This window comes from Rhipicephalus microplus, chromosome 4, assembly GCF_043290135.1.
Source record: "Rhipicephalus microplus isolate Deutch F79 chromosome 4, USDA_Rmic, whole genome shotgun sequence".
Taxonomy (NCBI): Eukaryota; Metazoa; Arthropoda; class Arachnida; order Ixodida; family Ixodidae; genus Rhipicephalus; species Rhipicephalus microplus.
Window position 1 is genome coordinate 125,746,245 of NC_134703.1, and position 27,297 is coordinate 125,773,541.

The following is a 27,297-nucleotide window of genomic DNA, read 5'->3' on the forward strand; positions in this document are numbered from 1 at the left end:
TTATTAGAGAGAGCCTGAAGAGAAACAGTTCGGCGGCTTCTTTTGCTGTCTATCGAAGGCGGCGGGTTCAAACACAGAAACCTGGAGCGACTAGAATCTGGTGAGGGATGCAAATATAGGGCCACGAATTCTGATCGCCTCTAATTCGCGATTACGGCTGGCGGAAGAGACGATATTCGACAAAAGATACCGATCAACGATGTGAGTACGGCGTCGACGTTTTACTAACACTGAGAACGCGTCTTTGAGCGCCCGATACTGCAAGAACTGAGCGGGAGACTCACGGTGAATCTATAGACTTGTCCGTTGAGTCTGTATAACCTCCAGATTACGAGTACGACACAATTGCACAGGTTGATTGATTTTTGGGGTTTAACGTCCCAAAACCACTATATGATTATGAGAGACGCCTTAGTGGAGGGCTCCGGAAATTTCGACCACCTGGGGTTCTTTAACGTGCGCCCAAATCTGAGTACACGGGCCTACAACATTTGCACCTCTATCGGAAATGCAGCCGCCACAGCCGGGATTCGAACCCGCGCCCTGCGGGTCAGCAGCCGAGTACCTTATCCACTAGACCACCACGGCGGGGCACAATTACACAGGTCAGACAGATGGATGGAAGCATGTGCACGCGGAGCAGCGACCATATTAGATAAAGTCCCGACCGATTCACGCCACCTGTTAGTGCGACTTTGCGCAGACTGCTCCAGATAATCGATTGGGAAGGTTTTTGGGACGCTTTCCGTAAAGCTCGGCACAGCTCACGAAATTGAACTTGAGAAGAGTTACCGCCTACGGATGACGCACACACATCACTAAATGTAGTCGCACAATGGGTGCCGACTATTGAGCCAGTAACCGTCACAAACGAGGCTGTCCTTTATACAAGAAGCATTGTCGATATTCTATAAGTCTGCCTATGAGATTCGGGAGCGCTCCTTGAAGTTCTTTATAGCGGAATAAATAAATACCTATTGACACACTTCTATTATTGCAGTACTGATTGATTGATTGATTGATATGTGGGGTTTAACGTCCCAAAGCCACCATATGATTATCAGAGACGCCGTAGTGGAGGGCTCCGGAAATTTCGACCACCTGAGGTTCTTTAACGTGCACAAATCTGAGCACACGGGGCTACAACATTTCCGCCTCCATCGCAAATGCAGCCGCCGCAGCATGGATTTGAACCCGCGACCAGCGGGTCAGCAGCCGAGTGCCTTAGCCACTACCACCGCGGCGGGGCTATTTTTGCAGTACACGTTCGGCATAGTTGAGAATCGGGCGTTCTGTTATGTAGCACCTCGCTATCATTAGTTGCTTAAGTGATTGAGTAAAAACTTTACTGACAACATCATTTGATGAAGAGAAATTGTCCAAGGAGTGGTGAGACGGAATAAGTCTGCCGCCAACAAACTTACGACTACGCCTCAATTAGTGGCGGCAAGCTCCATCAATTAAGCAACGTACCTTTACCCTTCCCCCATTTCTATATTTTGATTCTTAAATGTTATGTTCGCCGCTGTGAGGGTGTGATGGTGGCAACAGGGCGAACTCTTTATAGAATATTGTAATATAAAAAAAATCTCGCTCTTGAACACTATTATAGAAATTATAAGTCTGTCTCAAGACGTAAATGTCGTTGTAAAAGTAAACAAGTGATTGATACCTACCGGCTTGACCTCGATCCAGATTGAATTAGAAAAAGAAAGGAACATCTCTCTTGCGAGACGTCATCTGTGCGGTGTTCTCTTTTGTCGTACAACCTCTGCTGGACAAAAGCGAAAACAAACAGAATAATCTCAATACACCACTGACGCGATTCCACTCAGGAGTGCCGTCGTTAAATGCAGATGACTGCCCCACTCATCTTCGACAGCTGCGTTAGGACCGCGCAGCTATGGCCTCGAGTCCAACTATGGATAAAAACAAACGGAGCAATTATACTAATAACTCTGGATTAACACTCCTCATCTACAAAGAGGGAAGATAACAATTCCCCGTCTCTCGACATCTGGTTCATTAACTACATCCTTTTATAGCGAGCTGTGGTGTTCTTTTTCTTTCAAAGCTACAACGTTAAAGACCGTGTCGCAGAGAATGTGGCGGCGGCGTAGTCCGTGAGCGAGAAATCACGACGGACGCAAATAATCGTTATACCGTATGGTGCAGTAACACACTTTGGACGCATCTCAGTGGATCGTTTTCGTGTGCGTGCGTGTGTGTCCCTAATTTGTTCTTATTTATTTTTAGGGGCGAAGCTCCTTATAGCGGCACCCGTTCGTCCCTCGTAGTCGGAGTCGTAGCGTATAACCAGTCTTACGCTTTGACCTCCAAGGTGGTGCCGGTGGGAGATCTCTCCTGTGCGTTATTGAACAATAAAAAAAATTTTGCAGCGTGCGCGTAAACTAAAAGCCGGATTCTTCTGTCTCTCATTCCCCATTAGCAGCCTTTTGCATATAGGACACGTTCGTAGAAATAGAAGTGTTAAAAGCCGACTTCTGCTGTCTCTCATTCCCAGTAGCAGCCATTGTTTACCTCCAAGGTAGTGCCTGGTGAGATTTCTCCTGTGCGTGATTAAACAATAAAAATATGTTCTAAACGCCATTGATTTATGAAATAAACCAACGAAAGACGCCAGATGTTTTCTAAAAGCAAAAGGAAAAGACACCAGATGTTTTTTAAGCAAAACAAAAAGAAGACGCCAGCTGCTTAACGAAAGACGCCATGTGTTTTCTAAAGCAATGGTTTTATAATCAAAATCATGTCGATACAGGTTTGTAGTTGCCGATGCTCGTTGCCATCGGCGTGTGCTAGTGTGGATAAGGATGCCGAAAGGCGGGCGCGCAGGGCAGCGGCGGCGCGCGCTCGAAGACAGGACCCTGAAGTGAAAGCGCGCGAGGCAGAAGCGCGCCGGGAAGCTGTGCGATGTCGCCGCCAAGATCCTGCTGTACGGGAACGAGAAGCCACATCAGCAAGGCAGCGCCGGCAAGATCCCGCCGTACGTGAACAAGAAGCTGCAGCGGCACGTCAGCGTCGGCTAGATCCTTCCGTACGGGAACGAGAGGCCACATCAGCAAGGCAGCGTCGGCAAGATCCTGCTGTACGAGAACAAGAAGCCACATCAGCAAGGCAGCGTCGGCAAGATCCTGCTGTACGGGAACAAGAAGCCACATCAGCAAGGCAGCGTCGGCAAGATCCTGCTGTACGGGAACAAGAAGCCACATCAGCAAGACAGCGTCGGCAAGATCCTGCTGTACGGGAACAAGAAGCCACATCAGCAAGGCAGCGCCGGCAAGATCCCGCCGTACGTGAACAAGAAGCTGCAGCGGCACGTCAGCGTCGGCTAGATCCTTCCGTACGGGAACGAGAGGCCACATCAGCAAGGCAGCGTCGGCAAGATCCTGCTGTACGGGAACAAGAAGCCACATCAGCAAGGCAGCGTCGGCAAGATCCCGCCGTACGTGAACAAGAAGCTGCAGCGGCACGTCAGCGTCGGCTAGATCCTTCCGTACGGGAACGAGAGGCCACATCAGCAAGGCAGCGTCGGCAAGATCCTGCTGTACGGGAACAAGAAGCCACATCAGCAAGGCAGCGCCGGCAAGATCCCGCCGTACGTGAACAAGAAGCTGCAGCGGCACGTCAGCGTCGGCTAGATCCTTCCGTACGGGAACGAGAGGCCACATCAGCAAGGCAGCGTCGGCAAGATCCTGCTGTACGGGAACAAGAAGCCACATCAGCAAGGCAGCGTCGGCAAGATCCTGCTGTACGGGAACAAGAAGCCACATCAGCAAGGCAGCGTCGGCAAGATCCTGCTGTACGGGAACAAGAAGCCACATCACAAGCAAGACAGCGTCGGCAAGATCCTGCTGTACGGGAACAAGAAGCCACATCAGCAAGGCAGCGCCGGCAAGATCCCGCCGTACGTGAACAAGAAGCTGCAGCGCCACGTCAGCGTCGGCAAGAAGATCCTTTCGTACGGAAACGAGAGGCCGAGGCAGCACGTCAACGTCGCGAAGCAGATCATGAAAACGTTCGATCAATGGGAAACGGCGAGGAAGCGCGCATATCGCCAGGCGAATTAACGGAAGAAAATTTCACGGTATTACTTCCAGGAGCTTCGCCCAATCTCATCATCATTCACCTTGTGGATCTGCCGTCAATTTTTTTATCTATCCCTCCTTCAACCCCCTATTCCCCAACCCCAGTGCAAGGTAGCATACCGGATCCTACAGCATCTTGTCAACCTTCCTATATCTTCCTCTTCTCTCTCTCTCTCTCTCTCTTTTTGACGGCATGATGATCAGTCACCAACTAGCACAGCTCTCAAGTCTTGTTGGGTGAAAATAAGAAAACTCGCAGGGCATTCGCCTATATGACGACTTTATATAAGGCGAAAGACGTCTTTTTCTTCTCAGCCTATGTGCTCATCCTACCCCGCCCACCTCCGAAAGCTATCTGCACTGAACGAGACATTGCATTGGCTCCGTCATCGGTGGACGTTTGACGAAGCGGCGGCGATGCCGCATGTGGTGCCGTCATCACGCGGCGTCACGTCATGGTGACGTCACACGGTGACGTGGCACGACTATCCTAGCCCCGCGAAGGGAGGGTCATCGGGATGCGGTCAGACATCGCCTCGGCGTGACGTCCTCGACGGCCGATTTTCGCGTTTGATGAGGCACTTTAAGAAACCGGCTGTTTGAGCCGGAATCGAACCCAGGAATTCAGCCGGGCAGTCGACCGCATATTTTATGACCGAGCCACGTTAGTGCTTGGGGAGAAGACAAGTTGTACGACACAATCGCTTCGGTAGAAGACACCAGGGACGGGCGTCGTTTCGGTAAATGAGTCACGTTAACGCGTTCATTATTGCGCGGCAGTTTCGTGAAATCGCAACTGGCGTCACAGCACGTGAGATTGTACAATGAGTGAGTCGTTTAAAGCTATACCCGGAGCTGTTCTGCCGCTCTATGTGGCGCAGTTGGCAGGCTGCTCTCTCTGTGTCCTTGTTCGTTCGTGAATGATTATCAAATAATAATAATAATAATAATAATAATAATAATAATAATAATAATAATAATAATAATAATAATAATAATAATAATAATAATAATAATTTTTAAGTAAGGGTCTTGGCAATAATATCACATCCTTAGCCACAACATAAACCAAGCGTGCTACGTAGGTATACGCATTGCCTTGCAGATGTCCGCCACGATGTATGAGTAGTTACGGTGCCTGGCTACTGACCCGGAGGTCGCGGGTTCGATACCGGCCGCTGTGGTCGCATTTTGGTGGAGACGAAATGGTAGAGGTCCGTGTGATGTGCGATGCACGTTAAAAAACACCAGAAAGTCTAAATTTCCGCAGCCCTCCACTGCAGTGTCTCGCATAATCATATCGAGATTTTGGGGCGATAAAGAGGCACTAAAGTCAAATAACAGTTTCAGTGAGAGTGAAAGCTCAGTGTATGACACCGTCTAAAACGACTATGTCATCGACAGCAGCAGTGCCCTACTTAACGAGAAATTAAGGCGAATGCACAAGAACCCGAGCGCCGCGCGTAGGACATTCGCAAAATGATCCCGATGACGTCAGACTTACCGCCTACAATTAATCACTATAGTAGTCGATCTAGCTGCACTAAATAAAGAAGCTTCCGTGCATCAAGACACGTAAAAAAATGCTGCTTGTTCGTTTCTGTTTTGATACATAGAAGAAAAAAAAAGAATCGCGCGAGTCGGACGTTACGAATCGTGTGAGTGGTTCAAAAGTTCAATTTTCGCCTGGTTAAACCCGACAGGTCGTGCCATCCAGCGGGGCCCATTTGAACCAAGAACGCCAGCCATCTCGGACGCCATGACAGGAAATTGTTCAACGGCCGTTGTTGCTGCTGTGGCTCCCGCTACTTTCGATCTGCTGCTATTAGTGTCGGTGGCCGCGCAGTAAAGCTGGGCAACGTTGTGTACGGCAACAGTGACGTTAAGTGTTCCACTCGAGGCGGGTAATTTGAAGTGTGTTAACGCGATGCGGACATCTAAAACGTGATTTTATTTCAAAACCACATTTTCAGCAATCTACATCTACTTAATATTTGATTTTAGTGTCGCTTTAAACTGCAGACATCATTATGCCATGCGTATGCGTATAGTTGCTGCGTGGCAAAATGGTTAATTATCGCGCAGTGGGTACTTCACAACTGGACTTGCAGCAAGCACAACATAGAAGAGTTTATAACGGCCCAATGTAACGCGCACAGATATTTCTCTTCTCACGCAACAGTAGAGACGTTCATTGAGTAGCGCAGCGGTGCAAGTGAGTGAGAAGGAGATATGAAAGAGGCGCGATAATGCTACGGCGTTTCTCTCTTAAACACGAGCGAAACTTGCATATATTTCTAAGCTTTCTTTCTTTCTTTCTTTCTTTCTTTCTTTCTTTCTTTCTTTCTTTCTTTCTTTCTTTCTTTCTTTCTTTCTTTCTTTCTTTCTTTCTTTCTTTCTTTCTTTCTTTCTTGTGATATCTCCTTCACGTCTTCAAAGTACCAAAAGACCAAGTGTGCGTCTTTCTCATCGCGTGGCGACATTCGTGAGAGGCTCACCGCAACGTTTATCGTCGTATAAGTGCACGCACTTGACCTCATCTGTTGCTGCTGCTCCGAAGGTTGCGGGTTGACAATGCAGGCAAGCATGCATTCGGGTTCAGCGTCAAACGCAGACGCAAGCGATATTCGGAGTGCAACATCTCTCCATCTGCAGTGGGCAGACCCACGGCTGGTGATAAGCGCCTACATTACGCACCGCACACTCAGCACTCGTTTTTACGGCGGAGCTGTCTTTGCGTGCGGAGCTGTCTTCAGTGAGCTATACTACAAGCTTGCACAACATTGTCCAGAGAATGCTGTAGGTATATGAATGAATGAATGAATGAATGAATGAATGAATGAATGAATGAATGAATGAATGAATGAATGAATGAATGAATTGGTAGATCAATTAATAAATATGTAGTTATTTGATGAGATTATTATGACTGAGAGAAGAGAGTGGCCACGTGAGCAGTCTACCCCTCCCCTCTAGCAGCGAATCACGCTCGCAACTGCCGGAATCATTCTCTCTTCAACGTTGTCATGTTCGTTGCGCGCCCGTGATGGTACCGAGGCGCCGAGCTCTAGCGACAAGATGACGGCGACAAAGCTGCGGGTCGTTTCGCCGGTGCAGACACGAGCTTATAACCACGAGCCGGCTAAGGGCCTTAACCAGTTTTCTGACCATACACTCAGCGCTATAAGAAGAAAAAGGGGGCAGAAAAGGAGAGGAGAGAGAAAAGATCTTGGGGTTATGCGTGTTAATGAGAAGATTTAGCAGTGGCTTGGCTCAGCTATGCCCGAATATACTTAGCTTGAGCTACGGGCGGTCGGACGGACGGACGGACGAACCACGGACGAACAAATGGACAGACGGATGGATGGACGAACCGACACGGACGGACGGACGGACGGACTAGCAAGCGAGTTCACGCGAGTAAAGCTCCAGCCAACTATAGTGACACGCCATTCCAGGAATTTGCAGGCCCCCTTCGGCGCACCAGCTGACGTCACTGCTCCTCGCGCTTGTGCAGCACAACTCGTCGTAGGCCCCGCAAAACTGCTCAACTTCAGCCCGTGTATAGCTAACGCTTCAAAATAAACATGTATACAAAATAAATGAACGGCCACGCGCAGACCAACGAAACAAGGCGCTGATGTCCTCGACGCGTGAACAGTGATGAAAACCAGCGTACATTTAATCGCAAGACGGTCTTGATTGCAGAAAAAGAATTATTCCCGTGTGTCAATATGAACGCCTCACTTACGCAGCCATGAAAGAGAGAGAGAGAGTAGCACCTTTGTTTAATCTGGTAGGCCTCAGATATAGGGCAAACATCATATTTTATGAGGCAAAAAATAATAAACGTGTAAAAGGAGTGAAGGACACAGGTGAATCGCCCTAATTATTACGCACAAGTAAAACATATTTATTATAGAAGTATTATGACCGATCGGTACTCCCCACCATTGTCGGTTATATACCATAGTCTACGCTTTGAAGACGGTGTCATTTTTTGTTTTCGTCAATTCGCCGACTTTTGACGGTAGGAGGTATAGTACGTTACTTTCTTCAAACGCATATTCGCGGGCTTTTGAACAGCGTTCGTTAATTTTTCGGAACTATTTTCTATCTTTTTTTATGATGACGGTCATGATAATCGTCAACATTTATCACCATCCTGACTGCGCGCACTGCAGTATGAAAAGACATCTCCTATGATTCATTAATTACCACTGTCCTTAGATTGCTACGTTCACGGTGTCCTGCATTTATTCGTTTCCTCAGCACTCCTAACTTTCTGCTTCTCCCTTATCCGCTTGCTTTTTCCTGAAATTCATTCTGCCACTCCAAATGCACAACAGTAATAGGTCCAGTCCACCTCGCACCGCGGACTCTGGTGATTCTAACCGCATGCCGATCGAATTCAAAGCCTTCCCCCCACTCCCCCCAAGAAAAGAATAGATTTCAGACGATTTCCTTTCTTTCCATTTGGATATACTGCAATTTCACGCCTGTCTATGGATGTTCGAGTTACCGGAAGTCGTCCACGTGACTTCGTACCTTTACCTGGACGCTCGACTGCGCGTGTTGGGGCCGAGAGCGATCGTTTTGCAGCGTAGGAGGAAGTTCTCCTCGCTTCTTCGAGAAAAGCGATCGCGTTGCCCACGCAGGACGCGCCGGCTCGCCTGCCTGCCTGTCTCGAGTTGCGATGCAGCCGCAGTATCCCAGATCAGAGCTGTGCGTCAGCAGTGCACGGGACACGGCCTATACTCTGGCGCAAGACGCCGGATGCTGTGTGTAGATACCCGACTATACCCTGGAAAGCCTGGGATTTCCGTTGCTTCACTCCACCAAGTGCCAAGAGGAACTCTCGGGCAAATTTGGTGTACGAGTTTGCTAAACGTGTTAATTCTGGTGCAAAGCTGAACACATGAAAAAAAAAAACAAATAAAAAAGACAGGAGAGCGCTGTCTGTCTCTTTTCTCTGCCTTCTTTATGTGTTTAGCTTTGCGACAGAATTAATATGTTTAGCAAATCAACTAAGCTCATGCGAGTTGTATAGAATGCTTGGGCACAACCTGATACATTTATCGGGGATTCGATTGTTTGCTCACTGAAAATTAAACGGACCACAGACTCAGACGCTCGGACTACTTCAGGTCGGGGCATGTCCTAACCCCGCAGTCTTGCACAAGGTTTATCCAGAGATACAGCCAACTAACGCGTGTTCAGTAGACATAGCCAAGCAATAACATATGCTCTGGTTGTACCCCGCTAAGCACGCCGGCGAAATGATCACGGCTTCGAAACGCTACGCAGCATAGAGACTACGTTGTCCTTCTATTCCGATGTGGGAGTGACCCACTATGAACTATACAGCGTGTTCTGAATTACATTAATGAAGTATTCCCATCCATCCACTGGTATCAGTATGTCTCACCGCATAAATTAAGTAAAGATACAACTCGTGGACCAGTCCCATAACCAATTTTTTTTTTCTTGGGGGAGGGGTGGTTTTAGGGCACCCCTCCCGCCTCGCTAGGCAGCTGTCACGGACGAAGTGCAGGAGCGGCTGAAGCAAAGAACCGTGCGGCTATGTCAGGTGGTAGACCTGGGTCTTAGCCAGGTCGACCACCTGACTGGTGTCGGAGATTACTTCGGCGGGAGGTGAGGTGGTGGGTATCGGAGATTAGTTCGGTCGACATTTTTGTGGCAGTGAACGACAGAACTGAGAACAAATAAAAGGCCACCTTATTGAGACAAGCCTGCCGCCACCAGGGAGTGCAAGGCTACAAAGGGTACCTGGTGCCATTGGCAAAGTGAGTCATCCACGTCCCGACAGAGCACTCAGCTGCCGACCATTTCCACACCAATTATGTCCTGAGGCTGTTTCTGCCACTTTCTGCCGCCCACGATACAGAGGCCCCAATACGGCACTCGAACCATATTAGCGATCCCTGTTCTCATTTTGGTAGGGACTCACTCGCTGGATTTCGTGCCGACCGGTTGTGCCCCACCCGCGATTTCCGACGACAGCGCAGCTCTGGCCAACTGGGCTCCCCCTATACGCCATCTCCTGATGCCGACAAAAGCTCTCGCCGAGTGGTGCGCCGTCCTCGGACTCCTGCGACCGTGTCCATCTTTCCTATTTCCTCTTTACTTCCGTCGTTTTCTGTCGTTCGCTGTCCCTGCGCCTCGCTCTCTCCTTCATCTATGTATTTACCTTTTAATCTTATCCTTTTAATCCCTCCTTACCCCCATCCCTCGTGAGCTAATGTTGAGGTGTCGCACTCTGATGCAGACAGTTACGGGGCTCGCTTTTCTCTTCTTTTCTACTTAAGAATCACATAAGAATTTTGGTACAAGAAAAAACTGGGCGGTGGGCAGGGGCCCACGCGGACACAGGAAGAAAACCACGACGCAAGCTAACTCTTCTTCCTTTGCCCGTCTCTGTTAGAGATCTTAGATTAAATAGCTAACGCTAAGGTTGCGGTCGTTGCGGTCACCCGTTATTTCCGTCACTAAACGGGGGCCCGCAAGAGCATAGCGTACGGCGCACGTGAAGTAGCGAGAAGCGCTAACGCGAAGCATTGCGTACGCTATTCCAAAGCTGTCTATTAGTGTATCCCGACTTTATGCACTCAGATGAACGCCATTTAGCCCAAATACACGTATTGTCAATGATTTCTCCCACGTTTCCATTCGTTCTCAATACAGGGTATACATTCGTGCTTTACTGTCTTCGCGACTGCAGCAAGGCTTTCTGTAAGGCTGCAGCGGGAAAACAAGGACGGCAGGTGCAATTTTTGCGGCGCTGAACCTCGCCTTCCTTACCTGCCCGCTGTAAAATAACAGGCGCATACAAGACCAAAGCCACCTATGCTACCGCCGCTGATGTGCTACTTATCAACGTCTACGTAATTAGTCAACTGTACTGAATGACGCAACAAATAGATCAGCGCCATCTAAATATCCTCGTTGTGATGAATGTGTTCCAGTAAGACCGTTACTGGTTTAATGATACGAGGATGCACTCTACGGGCGTTCGGTTATTTTCTAGCATCGAAAATAATGGTCGGTCGTTCCTGAATGTTTTTACTTTAAATTCTGGTCATGGTGATCTTAATTGCGACGTTGTCCCTATCCTGCTCAGGCAATGCCCGGCAAGCCTGAGCATTATTAGGACGGCCCCTGAGTGACCAGGAGCGACACTTTCTGCCCAGGCGACGATGGCTTGCGACCGAATTCAGCAACCGCTTCGAGCACGCGTTTTCAGCTCAACAACAGGTGCCGGAACTCCACGACGTTGATTTTCTGTCCAAACTTGAACAAAAAAGCGGAATTTTTTTTACTTATTTATTGCAATGACACTAAAAGGCGTATTCTAAAGAGCAGATGCTGCACTCGTGGATGCTTCTAATCGTTGACTATGTCAAATGTACTTAAGCAACATGCTGCGTATAGGTAGCAGCACCTAGACCATAATTTATGGCTTTGAGTTTCTTTACAGCAAAGGCTGTTCGTCATGGCTGCAACATTTCTACCATCTTCTCGGATCCACATTCTCCGTTCTTGATTTCAGCTATGATATCCTTAAGCGAACATAATAATCATGATATGTGTGTCATGTAAAAATGACTACGTGCTACGCTCATAGCGTGGTCGCGACCGTTTCAATAGTTCCACATAAACCATTGCGTGACGTGAATGGACGACGAATGTAAATGACACGTCCAAAAATGATAGTCATGATATGCGTAATGTAAAACATGACTACATGCTACGCTCTTAGCGCGCTCGCGGTCCTTTTGTTAGCTGAACTTATACCAAATTTAGTATTATACGTGACGTAAATAGACGACGAAGGTAAATGACACGTTCAGACATGATAATCTTGGCATGCGAGTCATGTTAAACTTGACTACATGCTACGCTCATAGCACCCTCGCGGCCGTTTCGGTAGGTCCATATATACCTAATTTGGTATCAGGTGACGTGATCAGATCGCGAAGGTAAATGAAACGTCCAAACATGTTAATCATGACATGGAAGTCATGTACGGCATAATTTACCTCTGCCTCGTAACGCTGCTGCTGCTGATTTTAAAGTGACATATCAACCTTTCTCATTCGTGCTTCGCATATTATCGAGTCGCCCTGTACGTGGGATCTGCCAATTTTTTTTCTAAACACACAGATGCTCACAGCTCTCCCACAGTACTGTAAGGGAGTACTGTCAATCGTCTACTATTCGAACTAAACAGAACAGCAACTACCATATTGGGAACAGGTCCTCGCTCCCACACTGTATAGCACAAGACCTGAGCGTCTTCTTCTAAATCGGCTACATGACTCCTTAAAGCAAGATGCGTAATATCATCAATATGTGCCATAACAGTAGCCATGGGCTCACCGATTTCCCAAAGTAGATGATGATGACGAAAACATTTGCGTTTAAATGCAAAGAAAATGGGGAGGATCCCTATTCTGGGACACCTATGACAACACAAATGTTGCTCCAAGTTCTTCATTTGTGCTGAGTAACATGACCAATCTTTTCCTTTGAAGGAGTACTGGTACAATTTTGAGGCCGCCTAAAAGGGACATTTCCTTTCCACGGTGTGCATTATCAGCATTCTGAAATCATGACTGGTAGACTGCCACTATATCGTTCAAGAGGAAGGTATATAACAGCCGCATCTTGCCGGTACTTCCCTACGGAGCGGAAACCTGGAGGCTCACAAAGAGGGTTCAGCTTAAACTTAGGATGACACAGCGAGCGGTGGAAAGGAAAATGATAGGTGTATTCTTAAGAGACAAGAAGAGAGCAGAGTGAGTCAGGGTTAGGGATATTGTCGTTGAAATCAAGAAGAAGAAACGAACATGAGCCGGGAACGTAGCGCGTATAACCATTGGTCAATAAGGGTAACTGACTGGATTTCCAGAGAAGGCAAGCGGGTGAGGGTGAGACAGAAAGTTAGGTGGGCAGAGGATATTAGGAAGTTTGCAGGTGTAAAGTGGCAGCAGCAAGCACCGGACCGAGTTGACTGGCGGAACATAGTAGAAGCCCTTGTCCTACAGTGGGCGTAGTCAGGTTGATGATGACGATGACGGCCTTAGCCCCCTCTAGAGTAACGAGCACTTTAAATCCACTATTTTGTCTCAGCACATTGGCAACACTCGAAAGCCCACGTATGGTGGAGTACGCAGTGCTTTAGCTCGATCAAGATCTTTACGTACCTCATTACCACTCGCCGAAATCAGCATACTTGCTACAGGGTACTCTAAATGATTCGCTATTTATTCAAAAGAGACGTTCTTCCGTAATATAGTCTACACGAAAGGTAGGCGCATTAACCCTAGGACAAGCGCAGGCGTGCGTGGGTGCGAACTTTCAACCGTCATTGCGGTATACGCGGAAGAGATACGACTGAAAAGTTGAGATAACGTCATGTGCTGGCAAGCTGGTGACATAAAAGACGCATTCCTCCCATCGTTAGCTATCTCAAGGTGTGTTTTCCCAGCAGATAGCGACGCTCATGAGGGACTGAACTATCTTTAGACTATCTTTAGGTTGCCGCTGGACGACTTTTACAATGGAGCACTTCGTTGCGGCTTTTTATGTATGTATGTTTGTTTAACGTTCTTCGGCGTCCATATCTCACGCAGCGCCTCCAGAACAAGAAGGTTCGAAAAAAATTCCTGAAGTGGAAGCTCCCGCAATGCTTTGCCAGCAGTAGTGAAGCCAGGTTTTGCCCTTCAAAGATCTCATGAACGTGCTATTTTGTGGTTGTGCCCACTGAGACATCAAATGGCTTCGATCTGTTAGTCTGAAGGCTACGTTAACTATACATTAAAAGACGCTTGTTTCCGATTAAATTACACATGCAGACGATTATCGGTGACTCAATCTCCAATTGAACTTGCCTTGAATTCAAGGTTTACCAAAAAAAATTGGCCCCGTATCTGCATGTAATCTGCAAATGTCAACGAAAGACGATAGTCTTGCCTGTGGAGAGAGTGAACACAACGTTTATTTGATGTTCTGAGCAAGAAAATCGGTGAATGGTGTTCCGGAGGCGCTGCGTTAGAGTGCCTCGAGCGGGCAGCGGAGGCTCACGAGCGCATCAAGTCATGTCACACGTGAGCCATGAGCGCCATCTTGTAGCTTCTTTTAGAAAACAAAGCGCATGGCCCTGCGCGCCCGTCTCAGAGGTGATAAGGTGTTGAACGCGAAGCGACGGGTAGGTGCCTACACCATCTCGTCTTAACAAAGCGTTGGAAACACTTCCCGTTCCGTGCAAGCGTTACACGGTAAGCGCAGCGTGATAAGAGCTACGGTCCTCAAAATTCCTTATGTATGCGTTTTCTAGTAAGAGATGCATATGCAGAATATATGCGTGTTGTCATGGTGCCCCAGACATGCGCAATAATTGCTTTTTAATTGACAATTGCACAAGCATGAACGCTCAACCTTGAGCAACATTGGTGGTCACTGCGGATGGGGTCGGCTGTTTCAAGTACCCGATGCCGGTAAGAATGGACAAACAGACAAATGTACAGACAGACAGACCAAATTTTTGCGTCGAAGGACCCCAAGGAAGACTATCGTCTGATAACTAGTAAGAAAAGGACGCACTCTGAGCACTTTCTGACCTGAAAAGGTTGTCACTCGTTGGGTGTGCGAAGAAAATGCCCCTTCTCGACCGCCAAATGCCAGCAGCTCATCTTGCCAATATGGCTGCCGCAGTCGCCATCTTACGGTGTGTACGGCTTCACTTCTGGGCAATGATTTCCACTCCAGCATTTTTTTAAACCTCCTTGCTCTAGACAGAAGACTACCAACTTTCTACGGCACATGTAGCGATGTACGCTGATACGCTGACAGTTTTTATGTATATTAGTTGGTTTGTTTAACCTACTTTACGGTCAATTACGTATGGCCTTCATATCTTTAGAGCCTAGCGGCGTAGCTAAACGATATCGCACTCGTACGTAGTCAACTTCGGATCTTCACCGTTCTCGGAACAAGTTTACGGAAGAATAACCATCACTTGCACCCTGTACCTATATAACAATAAGTGGGGTTTAACGTCCCGAAACCACGATATGATTATGAGAGACGCCGTAGTCGAGGAGTCCGGAAATTTTGATCATCCGGGTTTTTTTTTTTTAACGTGCAATGACGGCGCACAGTACACAGGGCCTCTACCATTTCTCCTCCATTGAAATGCGACCGCTACGCCGGGCTCGAACCCGGGACCTCCGGGTCAGAGGCCGAACCCCGCACAGAAGATTAACAGCGAGGCTGAAACGTGCAGCTACGCTTCTCCGCACCCGGTTCAACCTCGACGGTTCACTGGAAGTCTTTTTTTTTTTTAATTATCAGTTACGTCTGTACAAAAATCTAAGTTGATGTTGGACGCCGGTGTGCTTCCTTTATTTTTCGTTGACCAGGGATGAGCGGCATAGAACTCGCTGAATTTCAGTGGGCCGTTGAACATACCTGCTCATAATGAAGATAGTTTTTTTTTTTTTTTGCGTACATAAAACCAGCGGGTTTTCACCTCTGCAAGCCGTATAAAGCTTCACTTTCAAACTATGACGATACAACAGCCCACGAGCTCTATAGTAGAAACAGTTGTGGGAGTAGAACTTTTTGTTAGGCTAGTTGGTGCATGTTTACCGGAAGGAATAAGGCGCCAACGAGAAGAACACAAGAGGTGACGTGTACATGAAAGGTTAGGTTAGGTATCAGTTGAAGAAACTAAGTTCAAGATTACGGTTCGGTTAGGTCAGTCGGATATTAGTTCACGAACTTAGGCCGCCCAATCAAGCGAAACAAATGGAGCGAGGCAGCAGCCGAGATATATATAGAGTTGCCTGTGCTGCCATACAATGGGCAGTGCTTAATCCTTCGCTTAGCGTGCCCCATGAAATGGACACTGAATCACTTGAAAAACAAACTAGGTTATGGTGTCATTACACCTATAATTTCGTGTGGAGAACTCGAAAAATAAGTGGAAAATTCGCATAAGCCAACGCTAATAACTTCCGAAAACTAGCAACAGGCGCCTCACCCAATGATGAACGGATCTTTAAGTCGGCCCATGCTCTTTTTCGCATGCTATTTATGGTTCTCTTTAGTAGGAGATTATGTAATTTAATTTTTTTATGAGCGGATCTCCTTAGACACTCACGATGCCCGTTGACGCCGTCGTTATCGCAGCTTCCCGTCGGACCGATGTACAGGTGTTACATAACATGTACACTGTCGCCCTTTATGAAAGGGAACATGCGAACACGTGGCCTGCGCTCTGCGGCGGCTGCTTACAGCACCATCAACCGACAGCAAAATAAAACACGTTCGCTTTCAGCGTCATCTGTTGCCAAAAAAATAACCAATTATGGCCGGTAGACAAGCACTGCCAGATTGAATTTCAGTGCGTAGTTCACTGCCAACATATCAAACGGTGTGTGCGATCACGGCACAAGCTGCAGTAATCACCCGTTATCGCTCGCCGCGCTAGCGGTGAGGGAACGTATAGTCTAGCAGCGCTTGTCTGCCGGCCATGACTCGTTATCTTGCTTGACCATACATGACGCCAAAGCGAATGTGCTTCCTTCACTTGTCGGTTGATGGCGCTGTAGGCAGCCCCCGCAGAGCGCAGGCCACGCCTTGGCGCGTTTCCTTTCATAAAAGACGACAGTGTACATTGAGGTTTAAGAGCGCGCACATAGGTTTGAAATAGACCGTACCCTATCCGTTCGTTCATCCCTCTGTCTGTCCATCCGTCCGTGCATCTTTCCGTGCTTTCAACTAGTCGGCGACTTCAGCGTAGACATCATAGACGTCAGAACCCAGCGTCGCTCCATCATCAGCATTCACTTCATCTATCTGCAGTAATTTTAGTTTTAGTTATTTGTATACCCACCTCTCCAAAGCTCGCTTCAAAGAGAAGCGGTTTTACGATTCGACGAATATTTCGCGGTCAGGAAGGACTAACATGACTGTCAACGATGTCGTATATAATTTTTCCACATCAGGTGGTTTAGATTGCGCGAAGGAGAAGTTTTGTCTTGCTCCACCGACGCAAGCGCACCGACAGTGAGGGTGTGGAAGCACATATTCGGTTCAGTTGGCGGAGCCGCGCGGCCCGTACGGAAGGTCCCGCCGCTCACCGATCTGGGATGCGGGAATACTGTTCACGTGACAAAGGTCCAAGTAGCAAAGCTCGATGTTCTGCAGCTGTCTTATGATACCAGTGGAATAACGACAAACAGCATAGCGCAACGTGAACGAGCGTCTCCCGTATCAAGCATGGCCTCCGTGACTAACTCGCGACGCGAATACTTGCGGAGCTAATCGAGGAGGCCACGCTTCACTGTGTTGCTGCCGCAGGTCAACCGTACAAAGGATGAGCTCACTGCGTTTGCGTAGTATCTTCAGAAGACCTGCGGTCACAGCCTCTGCTTTTAGTGGCGAAGCTCCTTAAAGCGGCACCCGTTCGTCCCTCGTAGTAGTGCGCAACATGTTTTACGCTTTGACCTATAGGGTGGTGCCGGTGGAAGATTTCTCCCGTGCGTTGTTGAACAATAACAACTTCGCAGCGTTCGCGTTAACTAAAAGCCGAATTCTCCAGTCTCTCATTCCCCATTAGCAGCCATCGGCACGTACATTGAGCACTATCTGACAAGAAAGCGTTGCGACGTTATTCTCGCTGGGCGTAACCTCCTTGGTTTTAGAAAGGTTTAGCGAGCGTTGGGCAGCATTGTCATGAATACAGTGAACTAGTATATACCATGAACTCGAGGTTGTTAAAGGTCGGAAGTAGACACGAAGCGCAAGCCGTGAGAAAGCGTGTGTGTGTGCCACTTCTCGTTTAGTCCTTGGAATGTCCGCTGGATGGCGGTGCTTCTATGTACAGAATATATGCTGAAAAGATGCGAGATGGTGCATGGTACTTGGAGTGTTGACTAGATGGACGAACGGACACACAGACAGATGGACGCATGGACGGACGCAGGCGCGGATGCATGGACGAACACAGGGACGGACGCACGGACGGTCACACAGACGGACGCATGGACAGATGGAAGCAAGAACGAATGGACGGACGGACGCTTCGCCCCATTAATATCTTTCACCCCTTAGATATGCTGCCATTTTTTTGCCAAAAAGTGTGCTATTGTCGTGCACGTTTGAGATATTCGCATCGTTTTTCGGATTCAGCAGCGATCAAAGTGTTTTTTTCACGCCCTAAACTCTGTTTCTTTCTTTTTCATGTACTTCGGCTTCCGTTTAATCGTGTGCCACGCGTTTATGTATGTGGTAACTGATTTTCCACCGCTTTTCGTTCCAACTCGCGGAACCGATAAGAATTGACCTTCACATCGTCACGATATCGCTTTGGGCGAGCGCCGATAAGATGGTAGCGCAAAGAAGCAGTAGCTTCAGCCGTGGTACACATTCGACATTTTACACCGCACGAAACGTCACCAAAAACCGTCCATCTCAGAATACAGCCCCAAGTGTTTCCTTCGTGTTGTTTTTTTGTGCCAACCAACTTGTACTTTCGTTATCGCACCCGTCTCTCTGTTTTGAGCGCTGTTGCGCCATGGAGTCTACCGCGATATAGCCAAACGTGCACGCGTATGACACTCGGAGGATAGGATACGCGGGCTAACGCAGCCGGCGAGCTGACACACAAGAGATTCCACTTGTGTTCAAGGGTCGCGGAAACATGCGCGCCCGCTACGCTGCGCACGCTCGTTGGCGTGCGCGCGCTATCACAGACCGGCGACGCATCTCTCTGACTGACGAAACGCGTGTTTGTTGTACGCACACATAACTCCGGTGCACGCTTCGCCGATCGCGACTCGCAACTCCAGCTGGCCGCGAACAATTGATTACAGCACAAGGCAGGGATTACGCATATGTATACATGTACGCTAGACATATATCTATACATTCATGTGGTCGAAATTTCCGAAGCCCTCCCCTACGGCGTCTCTCATGATCATATGATGGTTTTGGGACGTTAAACCCCACAAATCAATCGATCATATATCGTATGCAGTAGCGAAATTATGTGCCAGCCGTTACAACGTTCACGGCGCGCTGCATGGGTTTGGGAGAAAGCCTGAGAACCTATATGCGGGCATATTCACGGACAAGTGTACTGTACAAGTTTACTCATGAAAGTTCTGTCAACGCCTTCCAACGGCGTAATGCTTAGTCGCAAGAAAGAAATCAATGTGGGTACTGTTTGCCCAGGAATCCCCATTTCATTACTGCTTCGAATTCATATTTCCTAGTGACCAAGTGAAATCCTGTAAGACGTTTTAACACTTTGTATTTCCCATGTATGTTCTGTGCTTTTAGAGTGCACGGCCAGTATTGAAAAAATAAATAAACAAATTGCATTTCAATTGCAAACCTTCGTTTCGTACCTTCTCTTTTAACAATTAATGTATATGTTACGTATACGGAAACATTGCAGAGGCTGCCACTCTATTTTGCTCAGTTGGCCCGTTAACGACAGACAGAGGGATGTTTATTTACATAAAGGCAGAGAGGTAGGCGATACACCACGGGACGATGCTATTCCTTTTTCGTTTTCGTTTTACGTTATTACCGTTGACAATACAGATGACCTCGCCGCGGTGGTCTAGTGGCTAACGTACTCTGCTGCTGCCCCGCAGGTCGCAGCATCAAATCCCGGCTGCGGCGGCTGCATTTTCGATGGAGGCGAAAATGGTGTAGACCTGTGTGCTCAGTCAGATGTGGGGGCACGTTAAAGAACCCCATGTGGTCAAAATTTCTAGAGCCCTTCACTATACGGCGTCTCCCACAATCATATGGTGGTTTTGGAACGTTGAACCCCACATATCAATCAAATCAAACTTATGTAATTAAAAAAAAATCTCTCAACTTAATGCGATGAGATGCGCAGCACGGGACATTGATGCAATCGGTGCTGCGAACGGAAATATTTTTTTTCTGCGATGATATCAAGAAACACGCGCTACTTGGTGGAGGCACCGGCCTTTGTGAGCTAAACGTCAAGCCAATCACGTGAAAGAAAACGCGGAGCGTACGGAAACAAACCTCGATGGTACTGTGCCAGTGGACACGTGCATTCACAGTTTTGTAGGAATGTCATAGGCTCATAGCCCTGCTTACTAGATTCCCGCCTCCTTCAGTATTTGATCTCATGTGTTTAGACAAAAATGTTTGAGGATTTAGTGTACTCTGTACTCTACTATGGAAGAGCCTTGAGATGTTCCAGTATGTTGATAAGCGATGAAGCTGTGTGTTTATAAAAAGTTATAAAATGTGTGTTTATAACGATTTTGAGCACACAGTACTCTACTAGGAGATAGCATAAAGCGGTCCAACGAAAAGCGGCGAAAAACGCGGTGCCTATCAAACAACAATGCTACAGCATCTGTATAGAAAATGGGTAACGATTTAGAGCACTGGATTCTATACTATGAGAGAGCTTAAAGCCGTCCCGCCTTAAACTTGATGATGTGCAGTTAAACGGCCATCAACACATAGCATACTCTGCGGGCGTTTTATGGAACCCATAAAAACGCTCGGTGGCAAATGTTAGTAATTAACTCTTGGGCGTAATGAAAGTGAACAGATCCCATTAGCGAGCCCTCCATGTAATGCAAGCCCATGTCATTAAGGGTGGCGACTTGGGCTTGTTGGTATGGTTGCATGATGACAGATGGTAGCGCAGACAACGAACACGGACAAGAGAAGGCACATAGACACAACACAGCGCTAACTTTCAACAACAGTTTATTACACGCAGATCTCCGTGGTGTATGCGATCCACCACGCCAACGTCGCACGTGCGTAGCTCTAAAAACCATCAAATATAACCAACGCGCGTGTTCCAATACTTTACAATTTTATATTTTTCAATCTTTTTTTGCTTTTTCTTTCTTCCTTTTATCCCATGTTACCACAAACCCTATCGCGAATACATGTAATCAAGTTCCTTATCTGTCAACACCACTGATGGGCTGCTCACACACGTGTCACCTAGCTCTGCAATTTTGCCGGCCTCCAATACCAATCGCGTCATCTCGTGCCTACTTCTATTGATTATAACCGTTTCCTTGAATTTCGGTGTGCACTTACATCTCAGGCAATGAAGGGAAAGAAAACCATCAGGAACAACACTATTTACTTTGTTATTGTGCTCGCGCAAGCGATCGTTTATGCATCTACTGGTCTGACCGATATAACACTTTCCACAAGTAAGTGGAATGAGGTATACCACACACATGATGCACTCCACAAATAGGTTTCTATGTTTCTTTTGGCATACATTTGATTTTCCCTTGTCTGGTCTTGTGCTTCTGCAAAGACTCACCAACTTATTGGGTGCCGAGAAAACTACGTTAGTGCCACATTTTTCCGCAATCTTTTTTATCCTGTGAGAAACCTTATGCATGTATGGAATTACGGCAAAACTTTCCTTTCTTGAGCTCACCCTATCCATCGCTTCACATCTTTTCTCCAGCACTTTTCTGTGCAATCCTTCAGCAACGGACACGACGAGGCTCTTGGGGTACCCGGCATTGCTTAGCCTCGAGACCTGTTGTCTGAAGCTTTCATTCATGAGGCACCGGCAGGACTTCTTTAGTGCCTCACTCAAGCACATCTTCGCAATGCCTCGTTTTACCAGTTTAGTATGCGCTGAGTGAAACTGTAGTAAAGGCTTACTTGCTCTGGGCTCGTAACACCAGCATGTCTTTTCATCTGAGAATTGAAAGTTAATGTCAAGAAATCTGAGCCTTCCGTCACATGGCATTTCAAAAGTCACTTCAAGTGGGTTGAAGTGACTTTTGAAATGCCATGTGACGGAAGGCTCAGATTTCTTGACATTAACTTTCAATTCTCAGATGAAAAGACATGCTGGTGTTACGAGCCCAGAGCAAGTAAGCCTTTACTACAGTTTCACTCAGCGCATACTAAACTGGTAAAACGAGGCATTGCGAAGATGTGCTTGAGTGAGGCACTAAAGAAGTCCTGCCGGTGCCTCATGAATGAAAGCTTCAGACAACAGGTCTCGAGGCTAAGCAATGCCGGGTACCCCAAGAGCCTCGTCGTGTCCGTTGCTGAAGGATTGCACAGAAAAGTGCTGGAGAAAAGATGTGAAGCGATGGATAGGGTGAGCTCAAGAAAGGAAAGTTTTGCCGTAATTCCATACATGCATAAGGTTTCTCACAGGATAAAAAAGATTGCGGAAAAATGTGGCACTAACGTAGTTTTCTCGGCACCCAATAAGTTGGTGAGTCTTTGCAGAAGCACAAGACCAGACAAGGGAAAATCAAATGTATGCCAAAAGAAACATAGAAACCTATTTGTGGAGTGCATCATGTGTGTGGTATACCTCATTCCACTTACTTGTGGAAAGTGTTATATCGGTCAGACCAGTAGATGCATAAACGATCGCTTGCGCGAGCACAATAACAAAGTAAATAGTGTTGTTCCTGATGGTTTTCTTTCCCTTCATTGCCTGAGATGTAAGTGCACACCGAAATTCAAGGAAACGGTTATAATCAATAGAAGTAGGCACGAGATGACGCGATTGGTATTGGAGGCCGGCAAAATTGCAGAGCTAGGTGACACGTGTGTGAGCAGCCCATCAGTGGTGTTGACAGATAAGGAACTTGATTACATGTATTCGCGATAGGGTTTGTGGTAACATGGGATAAAAGGAAGAAAGAAAAAGCAAAAAAAGATTGAAAAATATAAAATTGTAAAGTATTGGAACACGCGCGTTGGTTATATTTGATGGTTTTTAGAGCTACGCACGTGCGACGTTGGCGTGGTGGATCGCATACACCACGGAGATCTGCGTGTAATAAACTGTTGTTGAAAGTTAGCGCTGTGTTGTGTCTATGTGCCTTCTCTTGTCCGTGTTCGTTGTCTGCGCTACCATCTGTCATCATGCACCCATGTCATTAGCCCCGCAAGCAGCTTAACTTTTTAATTCGCAGTTTCGTTTCAATGCCACGAAAACTACAACGGAAAAATCGCAAACCTGGTTAATTCTTTACTGGAGGGCATTTAGGTAATAACGCTTTGAGTGAGATGTTGGCAGTTAAATGCTTGTTGATATAGGCTACGTCCTAGCCATGTCCCATTTACGCCCCAGCACTACTCCAGCAAGCTATGATGCATGTAAATCAAGCGTATACATTGAAAATTGAGGCCACGGCTAGTTAACGAAAGACGGAACAGGAAGTCTCACTTAAACATACATAAATTGTCTTCTTTTGTATTCCTTCTCACTTTTTTCTCCCATATTATGCCGCATTCTTTCAGTGTTTGCGATTTTATATTATGTCTGCAGTTGAAGTTTGCTGCTAAATTTGTTGATATTTTACTTGCTTGTGTTATGCGTTCTTGTACTTTTTCTGTTTTACTTGCTTGTATTTTATTTCTTTTTTACATCACCACGAGTCTGCGGCCAATCTGCTCAGGGTCAGGAATCCCGTCAAGCTGCTTTTTAGCAGCTTTTAATTCCTGTCCCTGCATTTTTTTCACTTTTTAATCTGATTTACATTTAGTTTTGTGTTGCCCATCGCCATTGTATGAAAACATTGAATCACTGTACTTTAACATGATTGCTGAAAAAAGATTGCTAAATAAAATGAAACTGAAATAAAGAATCCGTGGCGCAATAGTGCCGCCAACACACGCACTAACACATCTCGCCAGAGCGCCGCCCATGCATTAGGCAACTGATGCAAATATAAAGTGATCGCGCAAGCATCCCATTAGAGCGGCGCCCAGTGTCGGACGCGTGTAAGTCATGCACATGCATGGGTAACCTACGTCAGAAGACACGGCGTCTTTACGCGCGGATAAGCGGGATTCTAATGTGGGAGCGACGTCAGCGAACAGATTCATTATACACGCAACACGCTTGTCATAGAATATTATCTGATTATTGTTTTCTAATCACAATGCACACCGACTCGGCGCACGCACCAGTAACGAGCTTTTTATATCTTCCACGTAGATGCCTACTTAGCGCGTATCAGTGGATCTGAGGTCAACGCAGGCATCACCGGATGGCAGTAATATGTCACACATAAAACATTAAAAGGAAAAGGCTCCTGACAGAAAGAAATGAATATGCTGTGCGCTACTTATGCGCGATTTCACGAAGACGCAAGAGCGCCGCCACCTCGGGCTGGTAAACGAATGATTCTTCTTCTTTGTGTTTGTATATCGCAACATGAATCAATAAGGTCACGAAACGTGGAATACACCAATACGACCGTATTAATGCGTATGCACATGCCCAAACACTGCTCGTTTAGGCGTTAAAGAGACACTAAAGACAAAAGAAAAACAGGATTGATAAATTGTACTCTGATATGTCTAATTCCCGTGGCAGGCCAGTGTCCTACCTCTGAGCTACGCCGGTGTCTGAAATATCTAGTGTCGTTATTTTCACCATCGCAGGTTTATTATTGAGAAGAAAATCGAGAACAATGGAAACATGGCTTGACTTCGCCCCTTAGGGTCAATTCATGTTTTCTGTCCGTCGGTGTGACACGCTATGGATACCCACATTTATATGGATACACATGTGAATACCCAGAAAACCATATGGATATCCATACGGAATCCGTATTTATATATGGTATCTAATGGATCATACGGATATTCATACGGGTATTCGTATAAATATCTATATGAATACTCATATGGACATCTCAAGACCATATCCGCATTGTGATTAATAAACAACTTCGTATATACTGCACACACGTGTTCTCACGTCTTTGCATGATTGAGTGGGCAATTTAAGGGAATGAATGATCCCCCGAGGCTTCGCCCACCCATCATCATTCACTTCGTGGATGTGCTGTGATATTGTTTTGCTTGATTTCTCACTTACGAAGCGTCTTCTCGCAGCAAGCGTGGTGTTATTGGTATCGTCAAACAGGAATTTCATAATGCAAAAAAAAAAAAGATCGTATTGCTTTTCAGTGTCTCTTTAGGGAGAAATTTCTAAATGTTCGTTGTTTTCTCGCACACCTTGTTGGACAGGAATTTGTTGCCGCCTAAGTTTATGAGCTAAAACTGCGTCGAATTGTTTATAGCAAGTTATTTCCCTAGACGTAGTGCCTTTGGCGCTGTGAATAAAGAGTAGGGAGAGGCATCACGCAATGCTATCCTTAAGGATATCATTAAGGCTGCTTCCACGACAATATGGCGAACTATTTAACGCGGAGCGAAATCGAAAGCACTCAAAGCTCTGTTATACCTGCTCTGTCCAAGGTCTGCGTTAACACGATGCACAAAACGGCAAACATCAAGTCCAGAGAGCTGCTCTTTTCCTGGATGCTTGTCTTCCTCGTTCGCTCTTCGCGAGCGGCTCCATACAACACCGCGAGTAAACAAAATTAGCGTGAAGGGAAGTCAAACCATCAACGTGAACACGCCTTTTACCTATTACATTGTGGGTGGAGGCCGATAAAGACGTTCCACGAGCCGCCTTCATGGTGAACGATTGCACGATAGTGGTTCCTTTCTTTGGTTTGAGAACTGACATGACACTATGAAAGACGCCAACATAAACTTCCAAGGCAGCTATATATACTAACGGTGGTCCTCACGCCCTCCCCCTCTCCCTTTTTTTTAATATTCTCCCCAGAAACATTGTCGTACATCGCTGCAGTTAATTTAATTCTGCAACACGCTAGGGAAAACTAGTATACCACTCTTTTTATCTGTCTTGAACCACGTAACACATATGGAGATTTCGAAACTAGAGTTGCTATATTCAAGAAGTTGCTGTATCTATGAGTATATTGTTGCCTATATTATCTTTACAAATGCCTACATACAAAAAATAAATGAATAAAAAATAAACACACGCTGTGAACTTTTTGTTTTTTTTTAATGATACGATATTAAAGACGACAAGGACACTTCCTCGTTGCCGAGTAAATGAAACAAAACCGCCAAATCTGCCGGAAAGCACTGACAGCGTTCACTTCATGATCACGGACACGTTCAGTGTTCGACGCAAAAGCGCAGGACGTCGTTAAACATAAACATTTAATGGTTGGCTAGTTTGTGTAGTTTAGCGTCCCAATGCGATTCGGGCTATCAGAGACGGCCGCAAGGAGGGCTCCGGATGGATCGTTTCGACCACCTGGCGTTCTTTAACGTGCACTCACATCACGTGGTACACGAACCTCAAGCGCTACCCCCCCCCCCCCCCCCCCAGTGGAAATGCGACCGCTATGTACGGGATCGAACCAGCCGCTTTCGAGAGCGAGTGCAGCGTAATCACCGAGCCACCGACGTGGCTATAAACGTATATATAAGGTCGAAAGAAAAAAAGTTCGGAGTTTACATCATTGAACTGCGTGAGAACACAAAAGTTCCCAGTATCGCAGACTTCAGAGAGGTGGAAGAAAGGTGTGAGTTAACGCTTCATCAGGATAAAAATTTAGCCCTAATTAGATTAGAGTAAGCGGGGTAGGATGCTTAGATTCATAGTATCATCACAACTTCAGTGGTAGAAGTCGGGAGAAATAAAAGAAGGGAGTTTCGATAAGGTAAAAACTAAAATTGAGTAATAAGGATGCAGACTGATATATGAGTAAAAAACGTGCATATATTTGTACGTACTTGACACTGGTGTCGGCAGCAATTTGACAATGTCAAAATGAGATATCGGCGTTTCCTAGGAAACCGCCCCGCCGCGGTGGTCTAGTGGCTAAGGTACTCGGCTGCTGACCCGCAGGTCGCGGGATCGAATCCCGGCTGCGGCGGCTGCATTTCCGATGGAGGCGAAAATGTTGTAGGCCCGTGTGCTCAGATTTGGGTGCACGTTAAAGAACCTCAGGTGGTCAAAATTTCCGGAGCCCTCCACTACGGCGTCTCTCATAATCATATGGTGGTTTTGGGACGTTAAACCCCACAAATCTATCACTTTCCTAGGAAACCTTATAAATTGTCAACCGCTCTTCCCTGCTAATTCACTGTTGATAAGAAAGCACTTTTGAGAAAAATAATAATAATAAAACTCAAATGTGAATCTTTGTTGTTATCTGTGCAGCAGAACAGAATGAAGCAAACACTGTCGAATTATTCGCCAACCCAACATCAATAAAGTAATAAGTAAAGCGGTGGCAACTGTTCAGAA

The 27,297-nt window shown here is 46.7% G+C and overlaps 1 protein-coding gene across 2 annotated transcripts in view; it reads right to left on the bottom strand.

Moving 5' to 3' along the window:
- Positions 1 to 27,297, bottom strand: part of LOC119172352 (lipid droplet-associated hydrolase) — a 96,567-nt gene that overhangs the window by 58,557 nt on the left and 10,713 nt on the right. Inside the window, exon 3 of one of the 2 annotated variants that reach the window (XM_075893635.1) lies at positions 2,736 to 3,716. The exons of the other annotated variant lie outside the window; for it this stretch is intronic. Coding sequence (XP_075749750.1) covers positions 2,817 to 3,689 — 873 coding nt within the window. The 5' untranslated portion in view covers positions 3,690 to 3,716 and the 3' untranslated portion in view covers positions 2,736 to 2,816. Of the gene's footprint in view, positions 1 to 2,735; positions 3,717 to 27,297 lie in introns of those variants that run through there. 2 annotated transcript variants of the gene reach the window in all.